We start from the raw sequence: 25,926 nt of genomic DNA, 5'->3' as shown, positions 1-25,926 counted from the left end.
GGGAAATCAGACATGTGGCAAATAACGACGGGAAAACACCCACATTCTCTCCCTATCCTACATATTAAACATGAATATTTTTACATCAAAATAAAGCAAATTGCGTCTTCAATGTATAATATAGATCTTACCGTCTCTCGCCGGCGACTTGGGTTGATTTTGGGCTTTTCGAGGAGGAGCACCCGAATTTACTGCCCAAGATGGCGTCGCAGAACCACTACCGCCAGACTGAACACTCATTTTCAACTCGTCCTTTCACCACTTCTATCGAGTTAAAGTTGGCCAATTTCCTACGAAGTAAGACTTTGAAGTCTCAACTCGCTTCCGTGGAGCGCGATTGCCCAGATGTGGAAGCAAAGGCGTGTTTTTTCCGTCGTCAAAATTTCTATTTCTCGTCTCTCAACTTTGTTGTCGATGAAGGTTGTGACGTCATTCACATGCACCCAGCAAAATTAAAGAAAATATTCAAACTCCTCTCCGGCTTGCACTGATCGCATGCAAATCTTCGGAGCAGTGTGAAGACTATAAATAAGAATATTCCTCCTAACTTAAACTTAAAAAATCGCAATATTTGTCGCTGGGAATCCCGAGAATCCGTGACAGGTGCGAGGTCTGAGTGCAAAGTTACTCGTGGTTGGTTCCCGCGGAAATTATTGGCCAATCAAACGCCTCGAAACATTTCTACTCCCAGAGAGATCGAAAGCAATAATGTGACTTCCTTGAAACCAAAGCAGTGTGACCAAAAAACCGAAGTTGAAGTTATAAGAAACAAACGCAGAGGAAACTCTTGGTAAAGTTTGTAAGTTCTTTTTCTGATTGTAATTGTATTTTGGCTCAACATCTCGATGCCACTCTTGACAGTCCTGACAGGGGACTGCAATCTTGAGGCAGAAAATGGTGTAGACAAGTGTTGCTAGTCTGTACAGTGTACTGTAGTGCAGTCAGGTTTCTCTTTCGTATCTAGCAATCCTTCCTTTTTCTATATCCAACGAACGTGTTAGCTCCTTAATCCATGTAGGACAGAGGCGTATGCAGGGAGGAGAGGTACTGACTGTTCCCACAAGTCACTCTTAGAGTTGGAGGTGGAGCCAGATATACATGGTGGACAAGACTTAAAAGGGATTTGCCTTAATGTCGGGGCCGTAGCAATAGTCCGAAGGTCCATTGGTCTGAATGTTCATTATGGAACCTTCGGACCAATGAACCTTTGAAAAAATTATGATTTCTACGATGTATGTTACCAGTAAACACAAAATTTATGTACTTATTATGCTTAAGACTGATTCATAGCATTGTGTACTTATTATGCTTAGGACCACGCTCGGCTGTCACCTTGATTGGATAGTAAACAATTGTCGTAATATCACTAAATGATTTTAGAAACGGGTGCATAAACTTGAAAACCACCTAGAACAACCTTAGACTGCCACATTAATCCAATACAATGCAAAAATAAACTATAACAAGTGGTTAAAGCCTTCAAGCCGAATGTCGTAAAGTCCCCATATACCTCCATAGAGACAATAAAATAGAGTAAGCTTGTGAAACAAGATTCCACAAAATTTAACATAATAATCGAAATAAAATACTGCCGGGCATCGGAGCAGCCTAAAACTTGACACGCTTACCGCAAATGCCGCAGGCTACATCATCCCATCGCTCGTTTGTTAATTCCGTGCATGGCATACGCACAATCAAACCGTAAATCCAAATTCCCGCTTTGACACTTGAGTCTGTCCTCTCCACAAACCGCAGAGGTAGCATTGCAAATACCTGTCCAATGGCATGGCTTCTTTTTCGTTAGCCCGGTGTAATGGGAGGTTAGAGAGGACCGACTCAAGCGTTATAGTTTATTTTTGCATTGTATTGGATTAATATGGCAGTCTAAGGTTGTTCTAGGTGGTTTTCAAGTTTATGCACCCGTTTCTAAAATCATTTAGTGATATTACGCCAATCGTTTACTATCCAATCAAGGTGACAGCCGAGCGTGCTTAGGACTGATTCATAGCATTATAATATAGACGTAAAACCAGTGTGACTGGATTATTTTTCATGTTTATATGTTGCAGGTTCTGGCCAGTCATCATGAACACAGGGAATGATGAGAGAGACTTTAGCTTGGCCAACTTTCAATTAACCACAGATGACATGGAAGATATTCAGCTTCAGACAGCACTTGCTATGAGTATGCTGGAGAGTCAGGTAAGAGGTTTGACCAGTAAATTGCAATCTGTTAAACTGTTTTCACTATGAACTGAGGCTGATTTCAAAAGGGACATCAGACAAAAAGTTGGACTTGATTTTTATACTAAACAGCCTGCTGTGCCAAATACATCAGCATAGTAGTCCACTTCTGACTGTTTTATAATATCAGGGGAAGTTGATAAAAAGATCCTGTCAAATGTTGTTTTTCTTTTGTGAAAAAGGCCTCTGTTATTGTAATAACTGAAGAAATCTTCTCCAAAGATAGTTTATATGTAGATTATACATTGCAGAATTTAGACTTAGAGACCAGATCAGAAACATTATAACATATCTGTTGCCTTTTTTCTTTTGCCTAGAGATATAATGTTTTTAAAATAACTGTTGAAAAAATAATGTTTTTATGCATCTATATTATCATGATTATTTATGCTTTTGATTATTTTTTTCCTGCACGCTTAGAATCCTATGGCTTCACAAGCTTGGCTTTGCAAATTTGCTTGAATATATGTATTTCCAGAGCCCGCACACTGAAGATTCTGATACAGAATATCCCTTTCACGCTGGTGATTATGAAGCAAAATATCCCACACACACTGAAGATTCTGATACAGAATATCCTTTTCACACTGGTGATTATGAAGCAGAATATCCTACACATGCTGGAGATTCTGAAACCGAATCACAGCCCAGCAGTTGTGAAGGTTCAGCTCCTCATTCGCTGGATGAAAACGAGGCCCAGAATGTTGATTTTAGTGAGGATTTTCCTGTTCTTCATCACAGTGGCAGTGATGAAGAGGAAGTAGAGTGGGTAATTGAATCAAATCCGGAAAATACATATGGTGCTTATAACCCAGACTTTAATCTTTGCAGTAACGAAGACTTACCAGGTCAGGTAGAGAGCGAAGAAGAAGATATATACACAAGTGCAAATTCTGGTTTTATAAAAGAAGAGGAAAGGAAGGAAAGGACAAGTTCTCTTCAAAACATTTCCTCAGAAAGTGAGGCACAGCATCATTACGCACCATCCATATCAGCAGCCAGTCAGTTTTCTCAATATCATCAGTCTTCCAGCCAGTCACAAACATCAAGACCTTCTGTTGCCAGGACAACGAGGTACCCTGTGACCATGGCAACAGCCAATCACGACAGTGCTGATTTTGAACCCCTCTTGAAACCTTTCCCATTAAGCACCTCCACTGGTCTGCCAGTTAATTGGGAGAAGGGCAGTGACAGTTCTGAGACCTCTTACAAATTATTTAAACTACCGAACGATAACTTCGAGTGCAAGAAGATCAGAGAGGAGTTTGGGCATGTTGGTATTGAGGTGGTCAGTGTGGAGAGGGTCCAGAACTGGGGACTGCTGCAAAAATATAAGACTGAGATGGGACATATGAGTGAGAGAAGACCCGAAGGTAAGCACATCAAAGAAATTAAAAAATCTGATACTAGACTTTTGAAGTAAGAAACAATCCAGAGTTTCAATTCCCACCACCTATCTTCAAGGGAGAAATGAGTGACAGTGACCCATCGTCTTGTGACAGGTCAAACAGCTGGATATCAGCTTGTTGGTCTGCTCCCACATGTGACACTTATTTCCTTGTCAAACACTTCTTGTGCTTACACTCGTCATACAAATATAATAAATATCTTATTATGGTTCAGTTTTAAGTGTGGATGGATAATTCGGGTTTCAAGTGGAATGTGTTACCTGCACTAGACACGTCATCTAAATATGTCATGATCCTCTTTTTTTTCCAGAATTTGAGCTCAACGAGCGTTACTTGTACCATGGGACAACGGTGGACAAATGTCAGATGTGTGAAGAGGGACTGGACTTCAGGCTCAGCAGGAAAGGACATTTTGGAAAGGGCACATATTTCAGGTGAGCACATGTCAGGGGCAGACCAAGGTCATCTTCTGGGTCTTCTGTAAGACGGACAGAATTTTGCAAGATTACATTGACAACATCTTATTTTTTCTGTTGGAAGATGGTCAAAAATGGAGGATGAGCTGTCAGAAAATATCTCTGAATCTGCCCCTGCATGTCCCTCCTTAGTTGACAGTATTTTGTTTAGATAAACTCCCCTCCTTGGCTAGTTGAAAAAGATACGCCTAAGTAAGAAAAGTGGAAAAAATTTCTTAGTTTATTTTTAATTTTTCTTGATTGTTTGATTGATTATTTGATTGATTGATTTTAAAATTATTATTATTATTATTATTATTTATTTATTTATTTTTTTTTTTTTTCACATTTATAAATGAGTATTAGCATGGGAGGTAAACTGAACAGGAAAGAGTGCCTGAAGAGTGGACTAAATCATTTTATGTTTTGTCTACAGTGACAACCCTCTGAAGTGTCTGAAGTATTCCAGTGGTCAAAGTAGTGGCCAAGAGAGTGGACAGCCCTATATATTGAAGTGCCGGGTGCTGCTTGGTGATATGAAGGTTTGTAAGAGAAAAGAATAAAACTTAAAAATGTCTAATTTTTGTTGAATTGCAATTTTTAAGTGATTTTTCCTCCAAATGATGAAAAAAATTAGTTATGAGTAAAGAAAGATAGAATATTGAATTTTTTCTGTAAATTACCACGCTCAGAGTTTTTTTTTCTTTTGGATTATTATTGCCAATTTTATGTGTAAAAAATTTTTTGGGGAGTTGCTTGATTGTATCAGGAAATGCTTAAAACAAACAATCAGTAGAAAAAGGGAAGTTTTTTTTTTGTTGTTGTTTTTTCTAGTGTTATGTTTGTTCCAGTCTCTGAACTTAACACTAGAAAATATGGAATCAATTTTTTAACTGAAATTAGTATTTCTTTTCCATTGTATATAAAACCTAGTAGGTAAAGCACTCCATTGCTATAAACCAGGACTTCTATCACAAGCTAAGCGTCTATTTCAGATATACTCAAAAGGCCAAAAGGATCTTAGTTTAGTGAGAGAACCTGCCAAAGAAAACCCCAAGGGAAACTGGAAGTATTATGATTCTGTTAAGGTATGGATAGACACAAAATAAATCAATGTGTCTTCAACTTTTCAGCCCACTTGGTTTATTACAAGTATAAAAAAAGCTACTGGAAGTAGGCAAAGTCAACTTGCCCTTCTTGATTAACTCTGAAATTTGGGTGTTTTGGTGGTTGTATTTCAGCAAATACCCCCTTAAACCTCTATGAAGCTATGCACCTTCAGCATTTGCATTTTCCAGATTATTTTAAAAGATTCATTTTCATCTCTGTATGTATAACTATTGTAAACCAATTACTGGAATTTTGACAAGTTTAAAAAAACAAACCCAGTCTTTTTACTTGTTCAATGGCAGTATAATTGTTGGTTGTTTAGTTAGACCCTTCCATGGGTTACTGAACATTTACTAAAATGTTCTATTAATTGTTTAATTCATTGGTGAGTATTTATATAATTTAAAATGTCAAATTAAGTATCAATATATATTTTCAGCCTTTATTTTTAATTAATCCCATTGTGATTTTAAGCCCTAGAGAATTTTTTAACAAGATAACAGAAATTGTGTTCCTAAACTGATAATTTTTGCCATTGTGATACATCTTTTATAATTTTGTTTAAAAATCAGCCAGAGAAACTCTCTTTTCCTTCTCGTGTTTCAGGGATGCCCTCGTGACTACAACGAATTTGTGATTTATGAAAACCGACGTCTGCTGGTAGAGTACATCATCACTTACAAACCTTCATTGGCTCACAGTCAGTCATCTCCAGCAGTCAGCAACAGAGTGACCACAGTGCCGCCATCATTCCATAATGTCCAGTCTGAAAGGACGCTGAACAGGACTTCCAGCAACAGCTCTGGAAATCTCAGCGGTGAAGATGGCGGAGAAGCAGACGATGATGTAAACCCAGAGGTTAGGTGGCTTGCTGAGAATTATGGGGAAGAATTCACCAATACACGTAGACCCCCAGCAAGGCATAGAGAAAGGCCAAGGTCGTTTGGAAGTAGGTCAAGGTCACCGGGGTCAGCAAATGGGGATAATGATGATGATTCAGACTTGAACCCGGAAGTGAACTATGACAGTGATGGTGGGCGTGGAGTGCATCCCGAAGTGAATTATGATGGTGACGATAACAGTGGTCATTATTTTTCAAGGGATGATGAGCAAACTGAGAGAAAAGGAGTTGTTGATTCTAAGAAAAGAAGGCGAAGACGGCCTCCAAAGCCAGAGAGCAGTGAAAACAATGATGAAGCTCCTGTTGCAGGTATTTTCTGAAGGATTTTCATTGAATTTCTGCATTGTTTATTGGTTCAAATTGCAAAGTTTTAATGCTTTTTTTTTTTTTTTTTCTGTTTTGTAGCAGTGAAGCAATTTATAGAATTTAAAAAGCAGGCACTGTCAAGGAGACTCAGGATTAGATCTGTGTGCTCTTATATGCTGGAGGTTCATTTATCCTGATCAGTGATAACACTCCATTAAAACACATATTTATTCTGCTTATCCATTTGATTCATATGTTATTATTTTTTCAGTTGACAGTCATCAACAAAGACTAGAGGAGGTTAGGAGAGAGGTACGTAGAAAGAGACTCCAGGAGCAAGCTGCAGCACAGTCTGTAGCTGTAAGTAAAGATGGTCTTGATAAATATGAATAACACTGTTACTGGGACTTAATTTAGCAACTGGCCAACATTGCAGTCTCATGTAGGAGACTATTCCTAGCCGTATGGCATTAGATCAGGTGACCAGTTCATCCAGGTCGTTTTCCTAGTGAAAGGTTGAGACCGCAACGTCTGTCAGTGGCTAAATGTAAGTTCTAGGATCAGATTTCATTTGTTCATATTTATCATTCCTTTTCTACTGGATGGCTAACAACAGAGTCAGCCATATTTAGTCTGTGAATTTGTTAGTCTATGAGCGCATTCTCAACGAATTAAGCCAGGCTTTACAAAGCCGGTGACCTAAAAATGGCGGACGTACATGAAAGAAAAACCGCCTAATCTTTTAATAGTCTCTCCACCTCTCACACGCCTCCCCACACGTCGTCCCTGCGGGGTACAGTAATTAAATCTCGGCTCCGAACATTAATATTTCCGTGAATATCTCTGGTGATATTATCTCCGTAGATAGTCGATTCATTGCTGCTCTACGGGCCAAATTATTCCTTTTTCGTCTCTGTTTTCAAAGATAATAGAACAGAAGAGCTTTTTTCCTTCGATCGCCTTCAGCCGCCATGCTTTCTTCACCACGAGTTTAACTGATGAGCATGCGCACTTAATATTTCTCAGGTAGCTTCCGCATGGCGAACGGAGACGCGATTTAATTACTGTACCCCGCAGGGACGACATGTGGGGCGGCGGAGAGACTATTAAAAGATTAGGCGGTTTTTCTTTCATGTACGTCCGCCATTTTTAGGACACCGGCTTTGTAAAGCCTGGCTTAATTCGTTGAGAATCCGCTCTATGAATCGACTTGTTCTGAATTTGTTTTCATTCTAGTTAATTGTTACTAGTCCAGTCAGAGTAATGGCAATGTTTGCAGTTATTGCACAATTCTTTCCAATTACCTATAGACATTATCTTTGACTTGTGAATTTTGATTCAGACCAAGCACTGAAGGAAGACACTATGTCTCTGAGTGTACTTTGGACTAGGACACTACATGGATGAGTTCATAGCCGGGTTGCCTTGACTTTAGTGTATTGTCAAGGCTGTGGTTTATTAATAGTTTCACTTTTTATTTCAGATAGTTCATTCATTAGTAATTGTATTTCATCAGAGCTTGAGTTGGCCACCTCAGAATGTGGTCTTTTTGGCTTCCCACCTGTTGTGTGTGATTTATTGTTTGCTTTCTCACTGTCACATGTGAAGAACCTGGACATTGTTCTATTTTCTGCTTTACTATGCTTAGATGCCATAGTCTTCTCACACAATGCAATGGTACCCTTATAACTTTGATTGGTTAATTACCACTCTCTTGTTATGTGGATGTCTGTTCTAACCAGGTTTTTATAGCCAAAGGCCTGGATGGTAACTGAGTAGATCTGAGTACTGTTCACTTCTCACTGAGTCTCCATTATGCTTATGTCCAGCTTTCAGTTTTAACAAAGATAGTAAAAAAAACATACTTGCCAACTTTGGAGTCTCAGATTTTTAGCACCTCTGTTTTCTTTCAACATTCATGATCATCACTGCCGATTTTCAGGGTCTCTGGATCTACATATCACATGAAATTTGCCGCAAAGTAGAGAGCCACTTTCCTTTTGAACTTCCCTCTTTGATAGCGACCTTGACCCCCATTAATGTTCCAATCTTGTAAATTAAAAAAAAAAAAAACATCCGTTTGTTTATTTATTTTTCAGGCACCTGATAGCCACCAAAGGCAGCTAGCTTTGTTACATCAGACGTTATTGGTAATTTTTACTCTCTCCAGTAATAATTGATAACTATTATCTACAGTAAATTGTCACAAGTACTCTCGTCCCTTGTAGAAGATAGTTAGTTTACAGTGAAATCAATACATCGATAAAACCATTACTTAAATATGAACCTGATTATTCAGGACAGAAGACCTGAAGAGAAGAAGGTGATGATGTTTTGCCATGTTAAACACTTCTTGTTTAGGTTATGCATCTTAGTAAAACTTGAATTGGTTAGTTTCACAGAGTCCAATGATTTTTTTCTTTGCCATTAAGGAATTACATATACGCATACAAACAAACACATATAAGAAGCACAATTTATCTGTCAGGTTTATGATGTTTTTTTTTTTTTAATAACTGCAGGCTAACAAAGCTAGAGGCAAGGATAAAGAACAGACAGATAAGTTGCTTGAAGCATTTGAGAAGACATATGGCAAAGCAGGGTTACAGGTGTTCCAGCAAAGCTCCTCAGGTGAGTAAGCACTTGGATCCCTCTCTCTTTAAGTAATAAAGTTTTCTGTATCGCACCAGTTTGTTAGATTGACAGCTAAATACCCGAAGCTTTTACATGAGAGAGCCACTGAAAAGGAGCCCCTGTGCTCAACATGGTCAGATAACCAAATTCAATTTGATTGGCCATGTGAAAGAGAGTAAAATCCCCCACAGCGTAATTAAATGTCAAGGCCATTCAACATAGTGTGGGACAGAAAACTGGATGTGAAGAGGTTCTAAGTGATATCCTTTGCGCTGTAATACATACAGTACATATCTGCAGGATATGTTACATTCAGGGTAAAGCAAGAGAGGATGCATCACATATGCTAAGTTGCCACCACTTGCTAACAAATAAATAGTGCACCACATGTGAGTCTTGAATTCCCCACATCCATGATGGTGTGAAGCATTATAGGCCTACTTTGCTCATTCTTTTAGATCAATAAAGCACTTGCTGAGCAGATAACCCTTCACATTCTCCTAATTTCTCTCTGATTCAGCTCCAAGTTCAACAACAGCCACTGGTCCTTCCGCCACCAGTTCCACCACCACCAGTACAGTGCCAGCTCCAAGAGGGAGCTTCCAGTCACTTTTCCAGGGATTTCCGCCACCTGTACCCAGCCCAGAACCTGAGGAGGACCCTGTCGATTTAGTCCTTAATAATCTGATCAAGGAGTTTCTCGTGATCACCAATATATCTGACAGTGCCAAAGCCAAGTCCTATGTGCAGAGAGCCAACCATGACATTGCAGAAGCCATAGACTTGTATTATGCTGAGTTATCGTGAGGTCCCCCCTTCCCACACCCAAAGGGGGTAATATGGGGACTGAGACAGGAAGGACATAAACTTCAGTACAAAGATTCACTGTGGTAATACAGTGTGATTATGAAGCATCAAATCATTAGTACATTTATCAAGATGTACAGGTTCTTCACAAGGAGTTCATTTCGCCCTACTCCCACCCCCTCCATCCCCCTCACCCCCACCCAAGAAGAGGCTAATATTTTAAAATATTAATAACATGCAGTTAAGCCTGTGACTTTGATCCAAATTAAGAACTTATAAATTGCCAAACGAGCCACAAATAATATAAGTTGGACCCAATTGGCCAATCTCTGTATACTTGAAAACATTGAGTACTCTTGTAAGTGAAGAATATTGGTGCTGTTATTGACTGGTATGTTGTGCAATTTCAGGTAACAAGACTACGAATTTGTGCCATATTTTGTGACTGTAGAGTAATCTGCCTGTAAGATGACAATCTTTTAATGCCAGCATTGTTTTGAAGAATCCACAATAGAACATTTTAGAAGGTGGTGGTTCTTATTCAAGAAGTCTGCTTTTTTTTTTGCATTTGTTGTTATTTGTGTATGAAGCTCAGAAAACTAACTTATTGTTTTCAATTCAGGTGGCAGGTATTTCCTTTACAAAATCAAATTATCTAATCATCTTTAATGTCATTTTATTTACCTATGTATAAATTAGGATGAAAAGTTTTGAAAATATGAATTAAAAATGAGACTGACGCAAGCTTTGCAAATGGAGTGAGCAAAGAAAGAAATGCTTCAACTGATTATGCTTATTAGTACCACCAGCGTGTACGCTGGCGGTACTCATGGTTTTAGTCCCGACCCGTCTCGTCCGGCTCCGTTGGCTCTGCCGGCTCCGTGAGCTCCGTGAGCTCCGCCGGCTCCGCGTACTGGCGCCGGATACAAGTCACCGTTACCGCTTCTCCTCCTAGACCACAAGGACCCCTGTCCCCATCTCTTGGATTTAGGTCACATATAACCTCAACTTGAACCCCCAGGTTTTTTTGTCTCAGTCGGTGCATTGACCTGGGCGTGACGCTCGTTGAAATGCACCCTTGTCAAAATTTTTGAAAATTCAATGCCAATTATCTACCCTACGGAAGGAATTATGGGAAAAATTTCTACAGACGGCTTTCCAAAAGTCATATGTGTAGATTACAAATATGCCCTTGGATTTGACCTTTGACCTTTATTCCAAGGTCAAAGGGGCCAAAATTTTCCAAAAAAAACAAATTTTTTACGAAAAAAAAATTATTTGCACTGTTATTCAGACACTACACAGACTTAACCAATAATATTAATGGAAAGTGTTACCCATTGGGTCATCTTTCATCTCCATGAATTTGGGGTCAATCAGTGCATTTTCACGGGAGTAGCGGCCATAAGATACGGAAACTAAAAACTCTAATTCGGAAACCGTTAATGCTAGACACCCGTTCTTTTTTGCATTTTGGAGATCATGTAAAGCCCAACATTAGGTGTGGTCTCTGTTTTTTTGTATTTCATACGGTTTTCGTGTTATGCTGTATTAAAAAGTACATTGTGGTGGCACATTATTGTAACTCAGAATTGTAACATATAGTCCCTTATATCTCCAAAACTGGCAGAGATACGTCAATAGTTACTATTAAAGTTGAATAGGAAGTCATATACTGGCAATCTGAGTGTGACCTTGAAATTGACCTTTGACCTACTTTTCATCATGAATTGAACTTTGCAAATTTTGGTTCCCTTTTATCTCCAAAACTGGCAGAGATACACCCATAGTTGCTATTGAATTTGAATAGAAAGTCATTAGAGGCAATTTACTGTGACCTTGAAATTGACCTTTGACCTACTTTTCACCATGAACTAAACTTTGCAAATTTTTGTTCCCTTTTATCCAAAACTGGCAGATATAGGTCAATAGTTACTATTAAAGTTGAATAGGAAGTCATATACTGGCAATCTAAGTGTGATCTTGAAATTGACCTTTGACCTACTTTTTACCATGAACTGAACTCTGCTAAGTTATTTCCCTTTTAACTCCATACCTGGCAGAGATAGGTCCATAGTTACTATTGAAGTTGAATAGGAAGTTATATACTAGTAATCTTACTCTGATCTTGAAATTGACTTTTGACCTACTTTACACCTTAAACTGAACTTTGCAACTTTTTTAATGCTTATACTTTCAAAACTGGCAAAGATACGCCCATAGTTACTATTGAATTTGAATAGAAAGTCATTAGAGGCAATTTAATGTGACCTTAAAATAGACCTATAACCTACATGTACTTTTCACCATGAACTGAACTTTGCAAATTTTTGTTCCCTTTTATCACCAAAACTGGCAGAGATAGGTCCATAGTTACTATTGAACTTGAATAGGAAGTCATATACTGGCAGGTCCATAGTTACTATTGCACTTGAATAGGAAGTCATATACTGGCAATCTAAGTGTGACCTTGAAATTGACCTTTGACTACTTTTCATCATGAATTGAACTTTGTAAAATTTGGTTTCCTTTTATCTCCAAAACTGGCAGAGATAGGTCCATAGTTACTATTGAACTTGAATAGGAAGTCATATACTTGCAATTAACTGTGACTTTAAAATTGACCTTTGACCTACTTTTTATGATGAACTGAATTTTGATTGTACCATTTTTGGTTATATTTTTTTGCATATTTTGAGAATTCTTATAGATTGCATTTTATAGAGCTTGTCAAGCATAAGACTGGTGGTGGTGTCTTTTTTTTTGGGGGGGGGGTCCATATGAATGCGCTTGCTCCAGCTGGTGGTACTATATCAGGAGGCGGTATCGCCTCTCTGATCCTCTAGTTTTATTAATCCTTTCATTTATAACTTTTAATGTTAAATGACTGGTGAAAACTTCTCAGATTTTCAGTGATATTATGAATTTTTGGCAGTGTATATCTCAGTTGGGAGCTAATCACAATGCATATATATCTTTATCTTATTGCTGTTAGTGTTATTTTTTCCGTGTCCAAAATTTTAATGTAAGATGAAGTTTCCTTGAAATCATCAAAAATTTGCCACCAGATCTTGTAATATGACAAAGTTCTGACAGGGATGTTTACCTGAGAATGTGCCGTCAGTATCATGGAAAGAAATAAAACAACAACCACAACAAAAACTTAATTCATACATCTATTTTTCATAAATACTATGAAGAATGAGACATTATCATAAATACCCCTGGCCCCCATATCCCACTTAAAAGAAAAAAATGAATATTTAACAATTAATGAACAAAATCAACAAGTATTCCCTCTCTAAACGAGAGCCGCCCTAAATGATACCCCTCTGATATTAGAAGTCCTCATGCTGACAGCCGCGTGTAGAGAAGAAATATTTGATTTACAACAAAAATAAAGGTTTTCGCTGATTAACATATGATTGATAATAGTTCAGTATAGATTCTCCTTATTTAAGAAATATCAGCTGATTTCTACATGGTGCTTTTTAAAACAATTATTTTTACACAATTATTCGATAAAAACATTCGGGACCATACGAAGTAAATCTTGGAATATGTACTACTGAAATATACACTACTACTCTTCTCCTGAGACAGACGGATTTCTAAAATAATTTTTACACTAAAATGATAAATAGTCGGCCTATTCTATAGTAGAGTCTTGAAAATATGAAACATGAAAAGTTTTGTCTGCGCTCACCATTGCCAGTGATATGCTGACATAAGTCGCACATTATAATCCAAGCTTCAGAACTGGCGCACACTGGATGTAGGATGAATTTCAGATTTAAACATATGTAGCCGAACTTTCACCTTTAGTGTGCATGGACTCGGCACTGGCAAAAATGAGGCACGAAGCTCAATTTGTTGCATTTTTTATACCGTAACAGTAGATTCTGCATAACTCCCACACTTAAGGATCCGAAAATATGTTCGACAAATCTTCGAGCTGATCACAAGTTTCAGCTTGGAGCAAAGAAGAAAACGGACTTTAACAAAGTTTGTTCAAGATGGCAATAAATCGAGTTAAAAGCTGCCGAGTTATGCGGAGTATACTGTTATTAGGCTTTAAGACTCGTTAGGATGTCGAAACTTCCAATAATGAACTGAACTCTGAGGGAATCACACCCAACCACCCACACACATTGTATATATTTTAGTCTTGACGTCAGTGATGACACGCACTGAATCTTAGCTTAGTCTTGGATCTAGACCAATTAAATTTTATAATGGTCTGAACGAGTGTATATCAGCCAAGACCAAACAGTATAAAATACGATATAGGAGAGAGACTTTTCCTCAGACTAAAGGTGGTCTCAAATGAACCGAATACTTCCCGACTCGTACTCTATAATTGGAACTCTGATAAAGACAGCTTGCCCGCTTCGGAAAGACATTGACATGGCTGTGAAAAAGTGCCATGCCCATCTTTAAATACGTCTTATTACTTAGAGATGATAACTGTAATATTTCAAGTCTTTTCAGACATTTGATAGAAACGTACACGAAGGAGCAAGCAGCCTAAATGACAAATGTGAGTCGATATTTTTCTGGAGATAATTCCTCAAGTAAATCTCTGACTTAAAATTGGAGATTAAACTTAGTGGTCACGCCCACTTTTATTATTATTGGGAAATGATTGCAACCACGCCCATTTTAAAATAATCGGCAGGTGCTGGAAACGCCCACTTTTTCAGATAACAAATAAAATCACATGAAAACTCGCCCTGGTCAACGTCCCCCCCCTCCCCTTCCCTCTTCCTTGGAGGGGGTAGGAACGTTAACCAAGGCCCCATTGGCCCTACACATTCAGGCACTTAATTCGGACCTCAAAATCGGGACAGGCCCTGCCCGTGGCCCGTATGGAAGGTTCGTTGAGGCATATTATACCGAACGGCAGATCACCCCTGAAGTTACACTGTAGAGGGAAGATGTCGGTCGTGTTCGGTATACCCACTTCATTCCAGTTCTTCTTGCTCACCGAGTCTCGACATTCTGGCCCTCGAACTGGCCGGCCTCCGCAGCGGGAGGTCTGAAAGGGAAGGGGTGATTATTACTCTGTAAAGTACAATCTAAGGGGTAAGGCGATCTCTTGACGAAAATTATTATTATTATTATCACTGTCGTATAATTATCCATAAGGACTATTAGAATACGTACTGCGTTTTGATACACCTCGTAGTCCCCGGCCCCCACGGGATTCGTCTGATCCCCGGGGCCCGTGGTCCCCTGGGTGAACGGGTGGTCTAGGTTGATCCAGGCCGTGTACACGTAACCTGGATTAAGTAAGAAGAACGAGTTAATTATAGTTTAAAGGAAGTGGAAAAAAGAGGTATGCTGAAAACAGAAAGAATGTCCAGAAACTCTCCTCGGGTTGGTTTAAAGAGACTGTACGCGGAATTCATGGCGCGAAATATACGACAAGAAATTTCCCTGTCATCATTTACAGTGTTTATTACGTGCATTTCATCATTTCTCTACTCTGTTTAAAACTTTAAAGTTCTTAACACACATTATAAGGGTATCTATTAAAATACCCCTTTAAAATATGTTTTCTTTTTCGATTGCCTTTGCACCACTTGGCTTTTACGAAGTGAACCATTGATTGCATCCCGGCGTTTCTCATAAAATTTAGTATCATTCAACTTTTTCTCTTTCATAGAAAAATGTAACTGACAGTGAAAAATACGTTCGTCAATGCTTTTGTAATTAGAATTTCCACACATAAACTTACAATCTTTCTCAATGCATGGTTTGTAGGAGAAACTGTAGCCAGGACAGTCGACTCCCTCGGCTCCCCCGTGAAGACACGACCTCAGTCGCGTGACCGTGCTGTTACCACACGTGACTGGGCACGGGCTCCACGGTCCCCATGGCGACCATTCGGCTGAAATGAACAACGTTCATGAAATGTAAAATTTTGAAATGAAGTAGTTGAATTGGAAAGTATTCAAACAGCTCAACTCTGACCATCATTGTAAAATTCTGTTTGAAATCACAAGAATAACATCGTAACATAAATTATAGGTTTCTTCAACTCGTTCCCCCCCCCCTCTCTCTCTCTCTCTCTCTCTCTCTCTCTCTCTGTTTCTTTCTTTCTTTTTTCTCCTACCCCCTCACTACAGTAAAATAAATGAAAATCTTAAAACTTACGACAGGGTCTATCAGTGTTGCAGGACTGTGTTTCCACCGTGGGTTCCAGACACTCCCCTACACCGTAACATAGCCGTCCTCTCTGCTGTGTGCCACCACTGCCACATGTCTGTGTACAGGGAGACCACTCCGACCACGGTCCATAGGTGGCTGAATTAGAAAAAACGGGTTTGAGGATTATCACCACACAAAACAGCAACAACAGCAACAGCAAAAAATAATTATAAGTATTATTATCAATATTACCATCATCATGATCATCATCATCATCATTTCTTGCAGTTGGATTTTAAAAGATGATTATGTACTGCTTACATCTTGAACCATTTAAACATTGGTTAAGTCTCCAAGAAAATCTTTGTCTTAATGTTAAAATACCAGGCAAATGTGCCCAAGGCAGACAACGAAAAAATCTTCCTTGACAATTTCGAAATTCTAACAAGACACCTTTGGTCAATGGCGAGAAACAGAAACCTAAGCCAAAGTATCAACATACACCGCATCGGTGACGGCACATGAACAAGAAAAAAGTCTCCTAGTTCGTACTCACCACAGGCACCGTTGTTACAGGCTCTGTCCATCTGGCCCAGCCCTGGACACGTGCCGTACCCAGAGCACGTGCGCGTGCGTGACTCTAACCCGTCACCGCATGACGTGGAGCAAGCACTCCACCCTGACCATTCTGACCACTGGGCTAGAATAACACGTGGCAGTTATAATACCGTTTATGACGTAGAAGTGGAGACAGGTTTCACAAAATAAATTAGGACTGACAGTTGATCAATTATCTGAAACTGACAATTTTGGTAAAGAGTCCACAAAATTAAATCAACTATTGTTTCAAGGCATTACGCCATTATGTTTTTGTAGGCAAAGCGTTATGTTTCATTTTAGAGGTCTAGAACTATCGGTTTGACAGATTGATTGATTGGATGATTGATCGTTTCATTGATTGATTGATTATTTGATTGGTTGATTGAACCGTCTCAGACTCACCACAAGGTCCGTTATTGCAGAAGCGTCCCTCGCTGGGTCTGCCGAAGCACCGTCCTAAGCCCTCACAGCGACGGTTTCTGATGCTGGCCCCCTGTTCCCCACACGAGGCCGAGCAGCTGCTCCATGACGACCACTCCGTCCATGACGCTGAAATAGGAGGACGCACACAAAAAATTATATAATTGAGCATTTTCCTAGCTTCTCACCCTGCTTTGTTAAAGGGGCATGTATGTATGCAACTCTCTAGTGATGTTGTCGCGTGCAATAACGGCAAACAGGATTTTATGTTTATGTTATGTTATAAAATCTGATAACTCTGTTGAAAAAAATGTTGCATTTCCAATCGGTGTAAGTAGGTCCTTACGAGGTTTCAGAATAAATGGTCCACATGTTGAAATTTAGTTGGCCTTGTTGAATTAATTTTGAAAAAGATGCATTAAAACATGTATAGGTCGTTTGGATGGTGCCTTTTTGTATAATCAATTTTGAAAATCAATTTGAAAATCAGCATGAAAATTATGTATGATGACGTACCACAAGGCCCAACACTGCAGTCCTCGTCCTGTATCGCCATCCCCGTGCATTCTCCAAACATCAATAAACCTTCACAAGACCGTGTTCGTGTGTGAGTGCCCGTACCACATGTCGTTGAACAGCTACTCCAGGCACTCCACTCTCCCCAGGTAGCTAAAAACATTATTATTATTATTATTATTATTATTATTATTATTATTATTATTAAGACAAAACAATTTGCTCTTCGCAGTCGTGCTGAAAGGGAGAAAGTTGCTTTCTTATCCAAGGTTTTATGGATCTAAATTTATACAAAAAAAAAAACATAATTTGGATGACATCTAATTTCGAATGTACTCTACCGAAACGAAAAATATTCATAATCTCTGATCATTCTCTTTGCATTCATTCCGTAACATATGAAAGAGGTAGGAACTTGGAATTCAAAACTTCACAAAGATAACAGGGGAGCGATTTCATCATTTACCTGTAGTCTTTCAGTATATTTTAAGTTTAGAAATAACATGGTGCGTCTTTACTATTACGCTACTGATACACCATAACCTCATGACGTACCACATGGTCCGACTGTGCACGCTTGAGTCTCTGTGCCAGAGCCCTCGCAGACGCCCAGTCCCGAGCAGTCACGTGACCTCCTCTGCGTACCCTGATCACAGGTGGCTGAACAGCTGGACCACGCCGTCCAGGCTCCCCACGACGCTGAAATGATTCATATCTGCTGTTGAAGCCATCTGGAGATCTAACTACAATATATTTTTTGCATACTACATTGTTTTCCATAGTGCCACTGCCAATTTCTAAAGCAATGTACAACAATCATTTTCAACCCTAACGCAATGATTTTATAAATTATTTAGGCTTCAAAAATTAAATATGCCTCGTTTTCCTTTCTTGGCATTATCAGGTCAGCTCAATCTGAGTAACACTTTCCAAAATAACATCGTCACATCTAACACAATAAGACTGTCACGTCTAACACAATAACGCTGTCACGATTAACACTCACCACAAGGTCCGTTGTTGCAGTCCCGTGCTTCAACTGCTCCTCCTGGACACGTCCCTAAGCCTTGACATTGACGTGTCCGTATACTGGACCCTTGACCACAAGGAGCTGAGCATGCGCCAAACTCTGACCACGCCGTCCACATGGCTGAAAATTAAGTAGAACACTTTAAGTCTCTCCAATTCCAAGAGTAATATATATACTTGTAAAATATGGTTCTTAATATTTATTATACTCATTTTGTATCATCTGAAAGGTTTCATGTTTCTTGTTTTAGTAATTTGTAGCTTGAAGAGCTGTTGTGAATATACTGTTGAACTGTTTGCAAAACACGATGGAAAAATTTTTTGCTATGGATTTCCGTCTTTGCACCGATGTATTCCTGTTGTCATTTAATAGCAGACATCGACTGATAATGACAACTATATCACCAATCTACATTTTATATGAATTCAGCAATGGCTATACATAATACCCCAACAACAGAAACTTACCACAGGGTCCGATATTACAATCCCTGCTTTCCCTGGCCACGCCAGGACAGTTTCCTATGCCCTGACACTGGCGTGTTCTGCTGACTGCTCCCTGACCACAGGATGCTGAACAACTGCTCCACGATGTCCAGGCTGACCATGAAGCTGGGATAAATGTTTACAAGAAATCAAATAACATTGGGAAATATACACGAGTAAGTGAAAACACAGCCTGCAGCATCATAAATAGAGACTTTAAAATTCTATCCAATGTAAAACAACCAACTCACCACAAGGTCCGTTGCTGCACTGTTTGGTTTCACTTGCTGGTCCTGGACACTCTCCAAGTCCAGAACATACACGAGTGCGTCCAGTGCTGCCTTGACCACAGGACGCTGAACAGCTTGACCACGACGTCCAGGCTGACCATCCGGCTAATAAAAATATCGATAGTAAATACTTAATTAAATCATTTATATTCATAAGATGTTGCAAGACCGTTTTTAAATTAACTTATGTTATACCATGAAAAAGAACCAGAATCAAATGTAGTGGCATGCTGTGTTATTGATGTCCTTACCACAAGGTCCGTTGTTACAGGCCTGGTCTTCAAATTGAGCTCCCGGACATGTTCCTATACCGATACACTGCCGTGTTCTTCTGCTGGTACCTTGACCACAAGTTAGCGAGCAGGCGCTAAACGCTGTCCATGCAGACCAAGACGCTGGGATTGTAAAGAAGAAGTTCTTGAAATTCAAGCGCCGTAGTGGTATGATGCACGTTTTCTTTACACGATGTACACTATTTTGGACCACATACAGTTAGAAACTAAAAAAGCATTGAACGAGCACAGACATCTGCCATGACAAATAATTATATAATAATTAAACATTAATTGATAAAAAGATCATTATTGAAATAAAATCACTTTCAAGTTAGCCCATAGTATTCCTAAACCTAAAATATACTGAAAGTTTCATCAAAATCTGCCAATTTGTTGGCATAATGTTGCTTAAAGACAGACAAACTAACAAAGTAACGAAACCAACAACAAAACCGCCTTGACGTAGGTTACAACTACCCTCTACCAGGGCGACAGATTGATTTTCCACAGATATTTACAGATATGTCTATAGATAAATAGACAGTCATTTTGGCTCTCAGCAAAAAATGTCCACAATAATAACTGCGGCCCTGGTAGAGGGTAGGTTACAACAATGGTACATCAAATATAGTTTTTCAACATAAGGGAAACGGCGCATGGCGTACCACAGGGTCCGTTGCTACAAGGTTTGTTTTCACTTGCTGCTCCTGGACACTCTCCAAGTCCAGAACATACACGAGTACGTCCAGTGCTGCCTTGACCACAGGACGCTGAACAACTTGACCACGATGTCCAGGCTGACCATCCGGCTGAAATAGTTTGAGAAGGAAATGGGGATTACCCGTCAACATTACTATCGTAAACAAAACATCATATTTCCAAGAGATGGTTTGTACACGGTTTAAGTAAAACATTTCCCTTACCACAAGGTCCGTTATTACAGGTCTGATCTTCAAATTGAGCTCCTGGACATGTTCCTATACCAATACACTGCCGTGTTCTTCTGCTGGTACCTTGACCACAAGTTAATGAGCAAGCTCCGAACGCTGTCCAAGCAGACCAAGACGCTGAAATTGTAAAGTAATTGAAATTAAAGCGTCTTTATGGTGAAATGCACTATTTAAGCCCACTGACATTTACAAACAGCTGTAAGCCTTTGTGAAGTATAAAGCTTTTAAAATTAATTGAAAAAAGAATATGGCGTACCACAAGGTCCGTTACTGCACTGTTTGAGTTCACTTTCCGCTCCTGGACACTCTCCAAGTCCAGAACATACACGAGTACGTCCAGTGCTGCCTTGACCACAGGACGCTGAACAGCTGCTCCACGATGTCCAGGCTGACCATCCGGCTGAAAATGGTTTGAAAAGGTTATGCAAATTATCAGTCAACACTTTCTTCGTTAACATTTTATTTTCAAAAGATGGTTGGTAATCACGGTTCATGTGGAAAATTTCCCTTACCACAAGGTCCGTTATTACAGGTCTGGTCTTCAAACTGAGCTCCCGGACATGTTCCTATACCGATACACTGCCGTGTTCTTCTGCTTGTACCTTGACCACAAGTTAATGAGCAAGCGCTGAACGCCGTCCAGGCAGACCAAGACGCTGAAATTGTTCAAACAAAATCTTGAAATTCAATCGCCTTCATGGTAAAATGCACAATCTTTTAACGATTTACATTAATTTGTACTACTAACATTTCCAAGAAATTGTTGCTACCAGTGTAAATGAAAAAAAAGTAATGGCGTACCACAAGGTCCGTTACTGCACTGTTTGGTCTCCCTAGCTGCTCCTGGACACTCTCCCAGTCCAGAACATACACGAGTACGTCCAGTGCTGCCTTGACCACAGGACGCTGAACAGCTTGACCACGACGTCCAGGCTGACCAGGCGGCTAAGAAAAGTATATCAATTGAGAGATATTGAAAGCCTTTCAAACAGACAGCTGAACAACTAGAAATACCAATAACTACACAGGCTAAATGTTAAGTATCTAAAACTCGACCTCTACCAGCTATGGAGCCTTTAAAATAATTCAATCTTTTGAACGCTATTTTTTTTACATTCGAACGCAATCATAACCTGAAGACGAGGCTATCGCCGTCTCGGAGTGAAAGATTGAGATTGCATTAGAAAACAAAAATCATTGCGTTCCCTTGCAAAGATTGCGTTAGATCGTAATAATCATTGCTTTCGAAAGTTGATTTTTTTTTCTTTTGCATGTCCCTTTAAAAGCTCCGTAACCAGCAACCTGAAAGCAAAGAACTCACCACAATCTCCGTTATTACAGGCCCGGTCTTCAACTCCATCTCCTGGACACTGACCAATACCAGTGCACTGTCTGGTCCGTCTGCTACGCCCAGGGCCGCACGTGACCGAACAGCTTCCAAACGCTGTCCAAGCTGACCAAGATGCTAGAACAGCAGATGATTTCGAATAAGTGACCAGAGCTTTTAAATTAGCAGGTTTGGTGAGAACCGATCATTTTGCAAGATGCGGTTGACCAAAATCTTGCAAAAGGAACGCAGATGCAGTTAGTTCTTAACGTCTCACACAATGCTAAAAACCCATATTAAAATATTCGAGAAAGATGAATGTAATAAAGTGGCACAGAAGACTTGCGTCTTGGACTCTTACCGCACGGGCCGTTAGTGCACAGCCTGGTTTCTCTTGCCAGTCCCGGACATTCTCCCAGGCCAGAACATACACGAGTACGGACAGAGGAACCTTGACCACAGGACGCGGAACAGCTTGACCACGACGTCCACGCTGACCAACCAGCTGAAATAATAATAATAATAATGTGTATATATCTATATTTTCTTGTTTTCTGACAAGGAATATTATATATGAAGTTACCGTACTATGGCGGCTTCTCAATTTTACAAAGGGCCTGATACACACTTGACTGTCTCAATCACTTTAATGCTAAAAGTTACGAGCCAGGCAGCTGTACATTAAAGAAGTGCCACTGTGATGTAACCACTCAGTATTACAAAAAAGGAAAAGTTCAAGGTTTCATACAACAAGGTGGTATGCTACCAAAAAACTTGGAAAAAACACAGAAATATAACACATTAAACAAACAACGATTTTTAAAGGATGGAACTTCATATAGCCAAATGAATAAGGTTTGCAGGATAACTCACCACAAGGTCCGTTATTACAGGCCTGATCTTCAACCCCAGCTCCCGGACATGTTCCTATACCGATACACTGCCGTGTTCTTCTGCTGGTACCTGGACCACAAGTCAGTGAGCATGCGCTAAACGCTGTCCAGGCAGACCAAGACGCTGAAATGAACAATGACATTTCTTAGCAATGGTGCAGGATTCAACGATTAATTTGACAGCAAAAAGTAAAATGACATGGAGAAATACTTTACATTTCCTTTTACATTATCCGCACGCATGTCTTTTAGCGCTCACGTAGTCTTTCTTGTTACATTGGTGTTTGTTGTTAATGTTTTCATTAATTTCGTCCACCAAATCCTTTCGTTCACCAATCTTATTATCCTTAGTTACATTAGTTTTTTATCATGAAGGAACTGCATTTGTTTCAAACAGTGTAATACAAGTACTAATTTAACAGAACATAAAACATAACAATCCATAAAATTGAACCTAATACGTCATCATACTAACCACAAGGTCCATTACTGCACTGTTTGGTCTCACTTGCTGCTCCCGGACACTCTCCAAGTCCAGAACATACACGAGTACGTCTTGTACTGCCTTGACCACAAGACGCTGAACAACTGCTCCACGATGTCCAGGCCGACCAGGCGGCTATAAGAAGAAAACAAAACGGTATTATACAATTACTATATAAACATTTGAACGAATGTTGCAAAATGGCAGTCAAATTCATCATGACGGCTTTGCAATGATCTGTAAATGTAAACAAAATTATTCAAATATTTTAACTGGTAATAACGTCACATCCATTCACGATATAACGTTTGCCTTACCACAAGGTCCATTATTACAAGTCTTATCCTCAAATCCTGCCCCTGGACATGTTCCTATACCAATACACTGCCGTGTCCGTCTACTACTGCCTTGACCACAGGTCAGAGAGCAGGCACTGAATCCTGTCCACGCTGTCCATGAGGCTACAACAAAACCATTTAACTTTAGAAGAGGCGCAGTATGAACTTACAATATTGTGCAAATGTTCATCTTTGACGTTATATATTGTGTCATCTTAAACAAGCTAATTACCTATTTGCCCTTTTGACTATTTCTAATAATAATATAACGTTATTTTTAAGACCAGGGACAGCTAACTGTAAACTTTCTTGTAAATATTGTAATATGGCCAATTACTGCCAAATATTGAGTGCTATAGCTTTCATAAAATAGTTTTCTCTTTGCTCTTCTGCCTATCGAGTTTGCAAAGGTTTTTCTTCTTTTTCTAAATTATGATATTATATCTTTTAATAACTGAGTAAAGGTTTTAATTCTATTCACCACAAGGTCCATTGCTACAAGGTCTGTTTTCAGTGGCTGAACCCGGACACTCTCCAAGTCCGGAGCATACTCGGCTTCTTCCAGAACTACCTTGACCACAAGACGCTGAACAGCTTGACCACGACGTCCAAGCTGACCACAAGGCTAAAATAGAGAAAGGTGTAAACGATTTTGAAATAAAACGAATGTTTTCGAAAGATATAATATAATATAATATAATATAATATAATATAATATAATATAATATAATGAGAAAGCTGACACCATGCCATGACAAGCCACAAACAAGTCGAACTCTTCAAACAAAACCGCTCCATACATTGTTAACCTGCTCCACTTGCAATTCAGTTGAAAGTTCCAAAGCCTGATATGCCTGGCTATATTTTGGAGCAGCCAACGTCTCAAGGCGGAAGGCGAATGAGTATATAAAAATGCTTACATAAACATATCGTCAAAAATGAAATTATTGGATTTTCAAAGCGTCAGTGTTTTTTAGATAGTTGCTGTGGATTTTGGTCATTGTCATTTGATCAACGTAAAAACAGAGAAAGTGAAGATTTATGTTTTAGTTTTTAGCATTATCTCAGTGAAGATCACACCCTTTTTTCACTATTTCAAACTGACAACATAAAAAATAAGGTAACAGTGACTTACCACAGGCGCCATTGTTACAGGCGCGCCCCTCTTGCCCGAGTCCAGGACAGGTGCCTATCCCCTCACACTGTCTGGTCCTCAGACTGACCCCTTGACCACACGACACAGAGCAGCTACCAAACTCTGTCCACGCTGACCAAGACGCTGTAATGAAATATACATTGTTTTTACACTTCATCATTCTTACGCTGACTCTAAATTTGATTAAACGCGATCAAAATCAAGGGGATGAAACTTAAAAATCGTTAACCCTTTTTTAGTCCATATGAATTATAACAGCATTTTTAATTAATATCAACTTGTATACTCGTCAGTTACTATGGCAATTAAATGTACCGCTCCAATTTGAGAGATTGACCACTTGATAATGCGGCTATCAACTAAACGACAAAGGTTATTGGTACTTTAGGGTTGTGCAAGGGAGTAAAAAAAACACTTCGCGTGATAATGTGTTTGGACCAGTCAAAATGGTTCGGTATGTACAAGAAAACTGTACCGCTCCTTTTGAAAAGAGCTTCATTGTTTAACCTGCAGTGATGTATGTAGGCCAACTACACGTAGAAAGAATCAGAAGATAACTCACCACAAGGTCCGTTACTGCACTGTTTGGTCTCACTTGCTGGTCCTGGACACTCTCCAAGTCCAGAACATACACGAGTACGTCCAGTGCTGCCTTGACCACAGGACGCTGAACAGCTTGACCACGACGTCCAGGCTGTCCAGGCTCCTAGGTAGGAACAAAAATAAATAAATAAATGATAGGTCTACTCGCCTTTTCAATTAATATCGTGTGCGTCATACATTTTGCGTCTTTCTCTTTCAAAATGTTTTTTGATAATTTAACCAGCCCTTACCAACCATCAGCCAATCTGTTCCATGTTGATGCGCAACTTACCGCACGCTCCATTATTACAATCTCTCTCCTCCCTTCCTGATCCGGGACATGTTCCTATCCCGGTACACTGCCTGGTACGGCTGCTCTTTCCTGGGCCGCAGTAGTTAGAACAGTCACTCCAAGACGTCCACGCCGACCAAGAGGCTACAGATGAAACATATTTATAATTATATCATAGGGCGTAATTCAAGAATATATCAGAAATTCAGATCTGCACCCTGAGATTTAGAGATACCATTCCATGTCTCTGCTGTCTATGCAATTGGAAA

At 39.5% G+C, this 25,926-nt stretch overlaps 3 protein-coding genes across 20 annotated transcripts in view; 1 reads left to right on the top strand and 2 right to left on the bottom strand.

Moving 5' to 3' along the window:
- Nucleotides 1-439, bottom strand: part of LOC106165919 (serine/threonine-protein kinase tousled-like 2) — a 32,418-nt gene extending 31,979 nt beyond the window's left edge. For 2 of the 3 annotated variants that reach the window (XM_087014279.1, XM_087014280.1), the window contains exon 1: nt 132-439. In XM_087014279.1, the coding sequence (XP_086870405.1) occupies nt 132-240 (109 nt within the window). In that variant the 5' untranslated portion in view covers nt 241-439. The remainder of the gene's footprint in view (nt 1-131) is intronic. The other variant, XM_087014278.1, reaches the window with a different exon arrangement.
- A 197-nt stretch (nt 440-636) lies between these two features.
- LOC106165200 (uncharacterized) lies at nt 637-12,846 on the top strand. Its single transcript, XM_087014020.1, has 11 exons — nt 637-790; nt 2,070-2,202; nt 2,723-3,617; nt 3,964-4,087; nt 4,545-4,650; nt 5,104-5,196; nt 5,825-6,428; nt 6,697-6,785; nt 8,525-8,575; nt 8,948-9,056; nt 9,580-12,846. Exons 2-11 carry the CDS (start codon nt 2,086-2,088, stop codon nt 9,864-9,866), a joined length of 2,475 nt encoding a protein of 824 aa, XP_086870146.1. The 5' UTR covers nt 637-790; nt 2,070-2,085; the 3' UTR covers nt 9,867-12,846.
- Nucleotides 12,847-13,028: 182 nt separating this feature from the next.
- Nucleotides 13,029-25,926, bottom strand: part of LOC106165250 (uncharacterized) — a 34,972-nt gene continuing 22,074 nt past the window's right edge. For 9 of the 16 annotated variants that reach the window (XM_087014261.1, XM_087014267.1, XM_087014268.1 and 6 more), the window contains 26 exons: nt 25,658-25,801; nt 25,346-25,489; nt 24,763-24,906; nt 24,109-24,252; nt 23,607-23,750; nt 23,281-23,424; nt 22,786-22,929; nt 22,274-22,417; nt 21,907-22,050; nt 21,387-21,530; nt 21,098-21,241; nt 20,842-20,985; nt 20,559-20,702; nt 20,301-20,444; nt 19,612-19,755; nt 19,322-19,465; nt 19,053-19,196; nt 18,562-18,705; nt 18,111-18,254; nt 17,556-17,708; nt 17,022-17,168; nt 16,576-16,719; nt 16,026-16,175; nt 15,607-15,759; nt 15,033-15,148; nt 13,029-14,904 (listed from right to left, as the gene is read on the bottom strand). In XM_087014261.1, the coding sequence (XP_086870387.1) occupies nt 14,674-14,904; nt 15,033-15,148; nt 15,607-15,759; nt 16,026-16,175; nt 16,576-16,719; nt 17,022-17,168; nt 17,556-17,708; nt 18,111-18,254; nt 18,562-18,705; nt 19,053-19,196; nt 19,322-19,465; nt 19,612-19,755; nt 20,301-20,444; nt 20,559-20,702; nt 20,842-20,985; nt 21,098-21,241; nt 21,387-21,530; nt 21,907-22,050; nt 22,274-22,417; nt 22,786-22,929; nt 23,281-23,424; nt 23,607-23,750; nt 24,109-24,252; nt 24,763-24,906; nt 25,346-25,489; nt 25,658-25,801 (3,830 nt within the window). In that variant the 3' untranslated portion in view covers nt 13,029-14,673. The remainder of the gene's footprint in view (nt 14,905-15,032; nt 15,149-15,606; nt 15,760-16,025; nt 16,176-16,575; nt 16,720-17,021; nt 17,169-17,555; nt 17,709-18,110; nt 18,255-18,561; nt 18,706-19,052; nt 19,197-19,321; nt 19,466-19,611; nt 19,756-20,300; nt 20,445-20,558; nt 20,703-20,841; nt 20,986-21,097; nt 21,242-21,386; nt 21,531-21,906; nt 22,051-22,273; nt 22,418-22,785; nt 22,930-23,280; nt 23,425-23,606; nt 23,751-24,108; nt 24,253-24,762; nt 24,907-25,345; nt 25,490-25,657; nt 25,802-25,926) is intronic. The other 7 variants (XM_087014262.1, XM_087014263.1, XM_087014266.1 and 4 more) reach the window with 7 other exon arrangements.

Source organism: Lingula anatina, chromosome 5, assembly GCF_051362555.1.
Source record: "Lingula anatina isolate TDL-2025a chromosome 5, LinAna3.0, whole genome shotgun sequence".
NCBI lineage: Eukaryota > Metazoa > Brachiopoda > Lingulata > Lingulida > Lingulidae > Lingula > Lingula anatina.
The sequence above is the reverse complement of the archived record's forward strand: the minus strand, read 5'-3'. Positions and strand labels throughout refer to the sequence as shown.

Bases quoted from the DNA above. Each gene is read 5' to 3' on its own strand.
- LOC106165200 (XM_087014020.1), top strand. From the start codon at position 2,086: ATGAACACAGGGAATGATGAGAGAGACTTTAGCTTGGCCAACTTTCAA. The intron at 2,203-2,722 runs GTAAGAGGTTTG...ATGTATTTCCAG, and splicing joins TGAGTATGCTGGAGAGTCAG to AGCCCGCACACTGAAGATTC. The intron at 8,576-8,947 runs GTAATTTTTACT...TAATAACTGCAG, and splicing joins TGTTACATCAGACGTTATTG to GCTAACAAAGCTAGAGGCAA.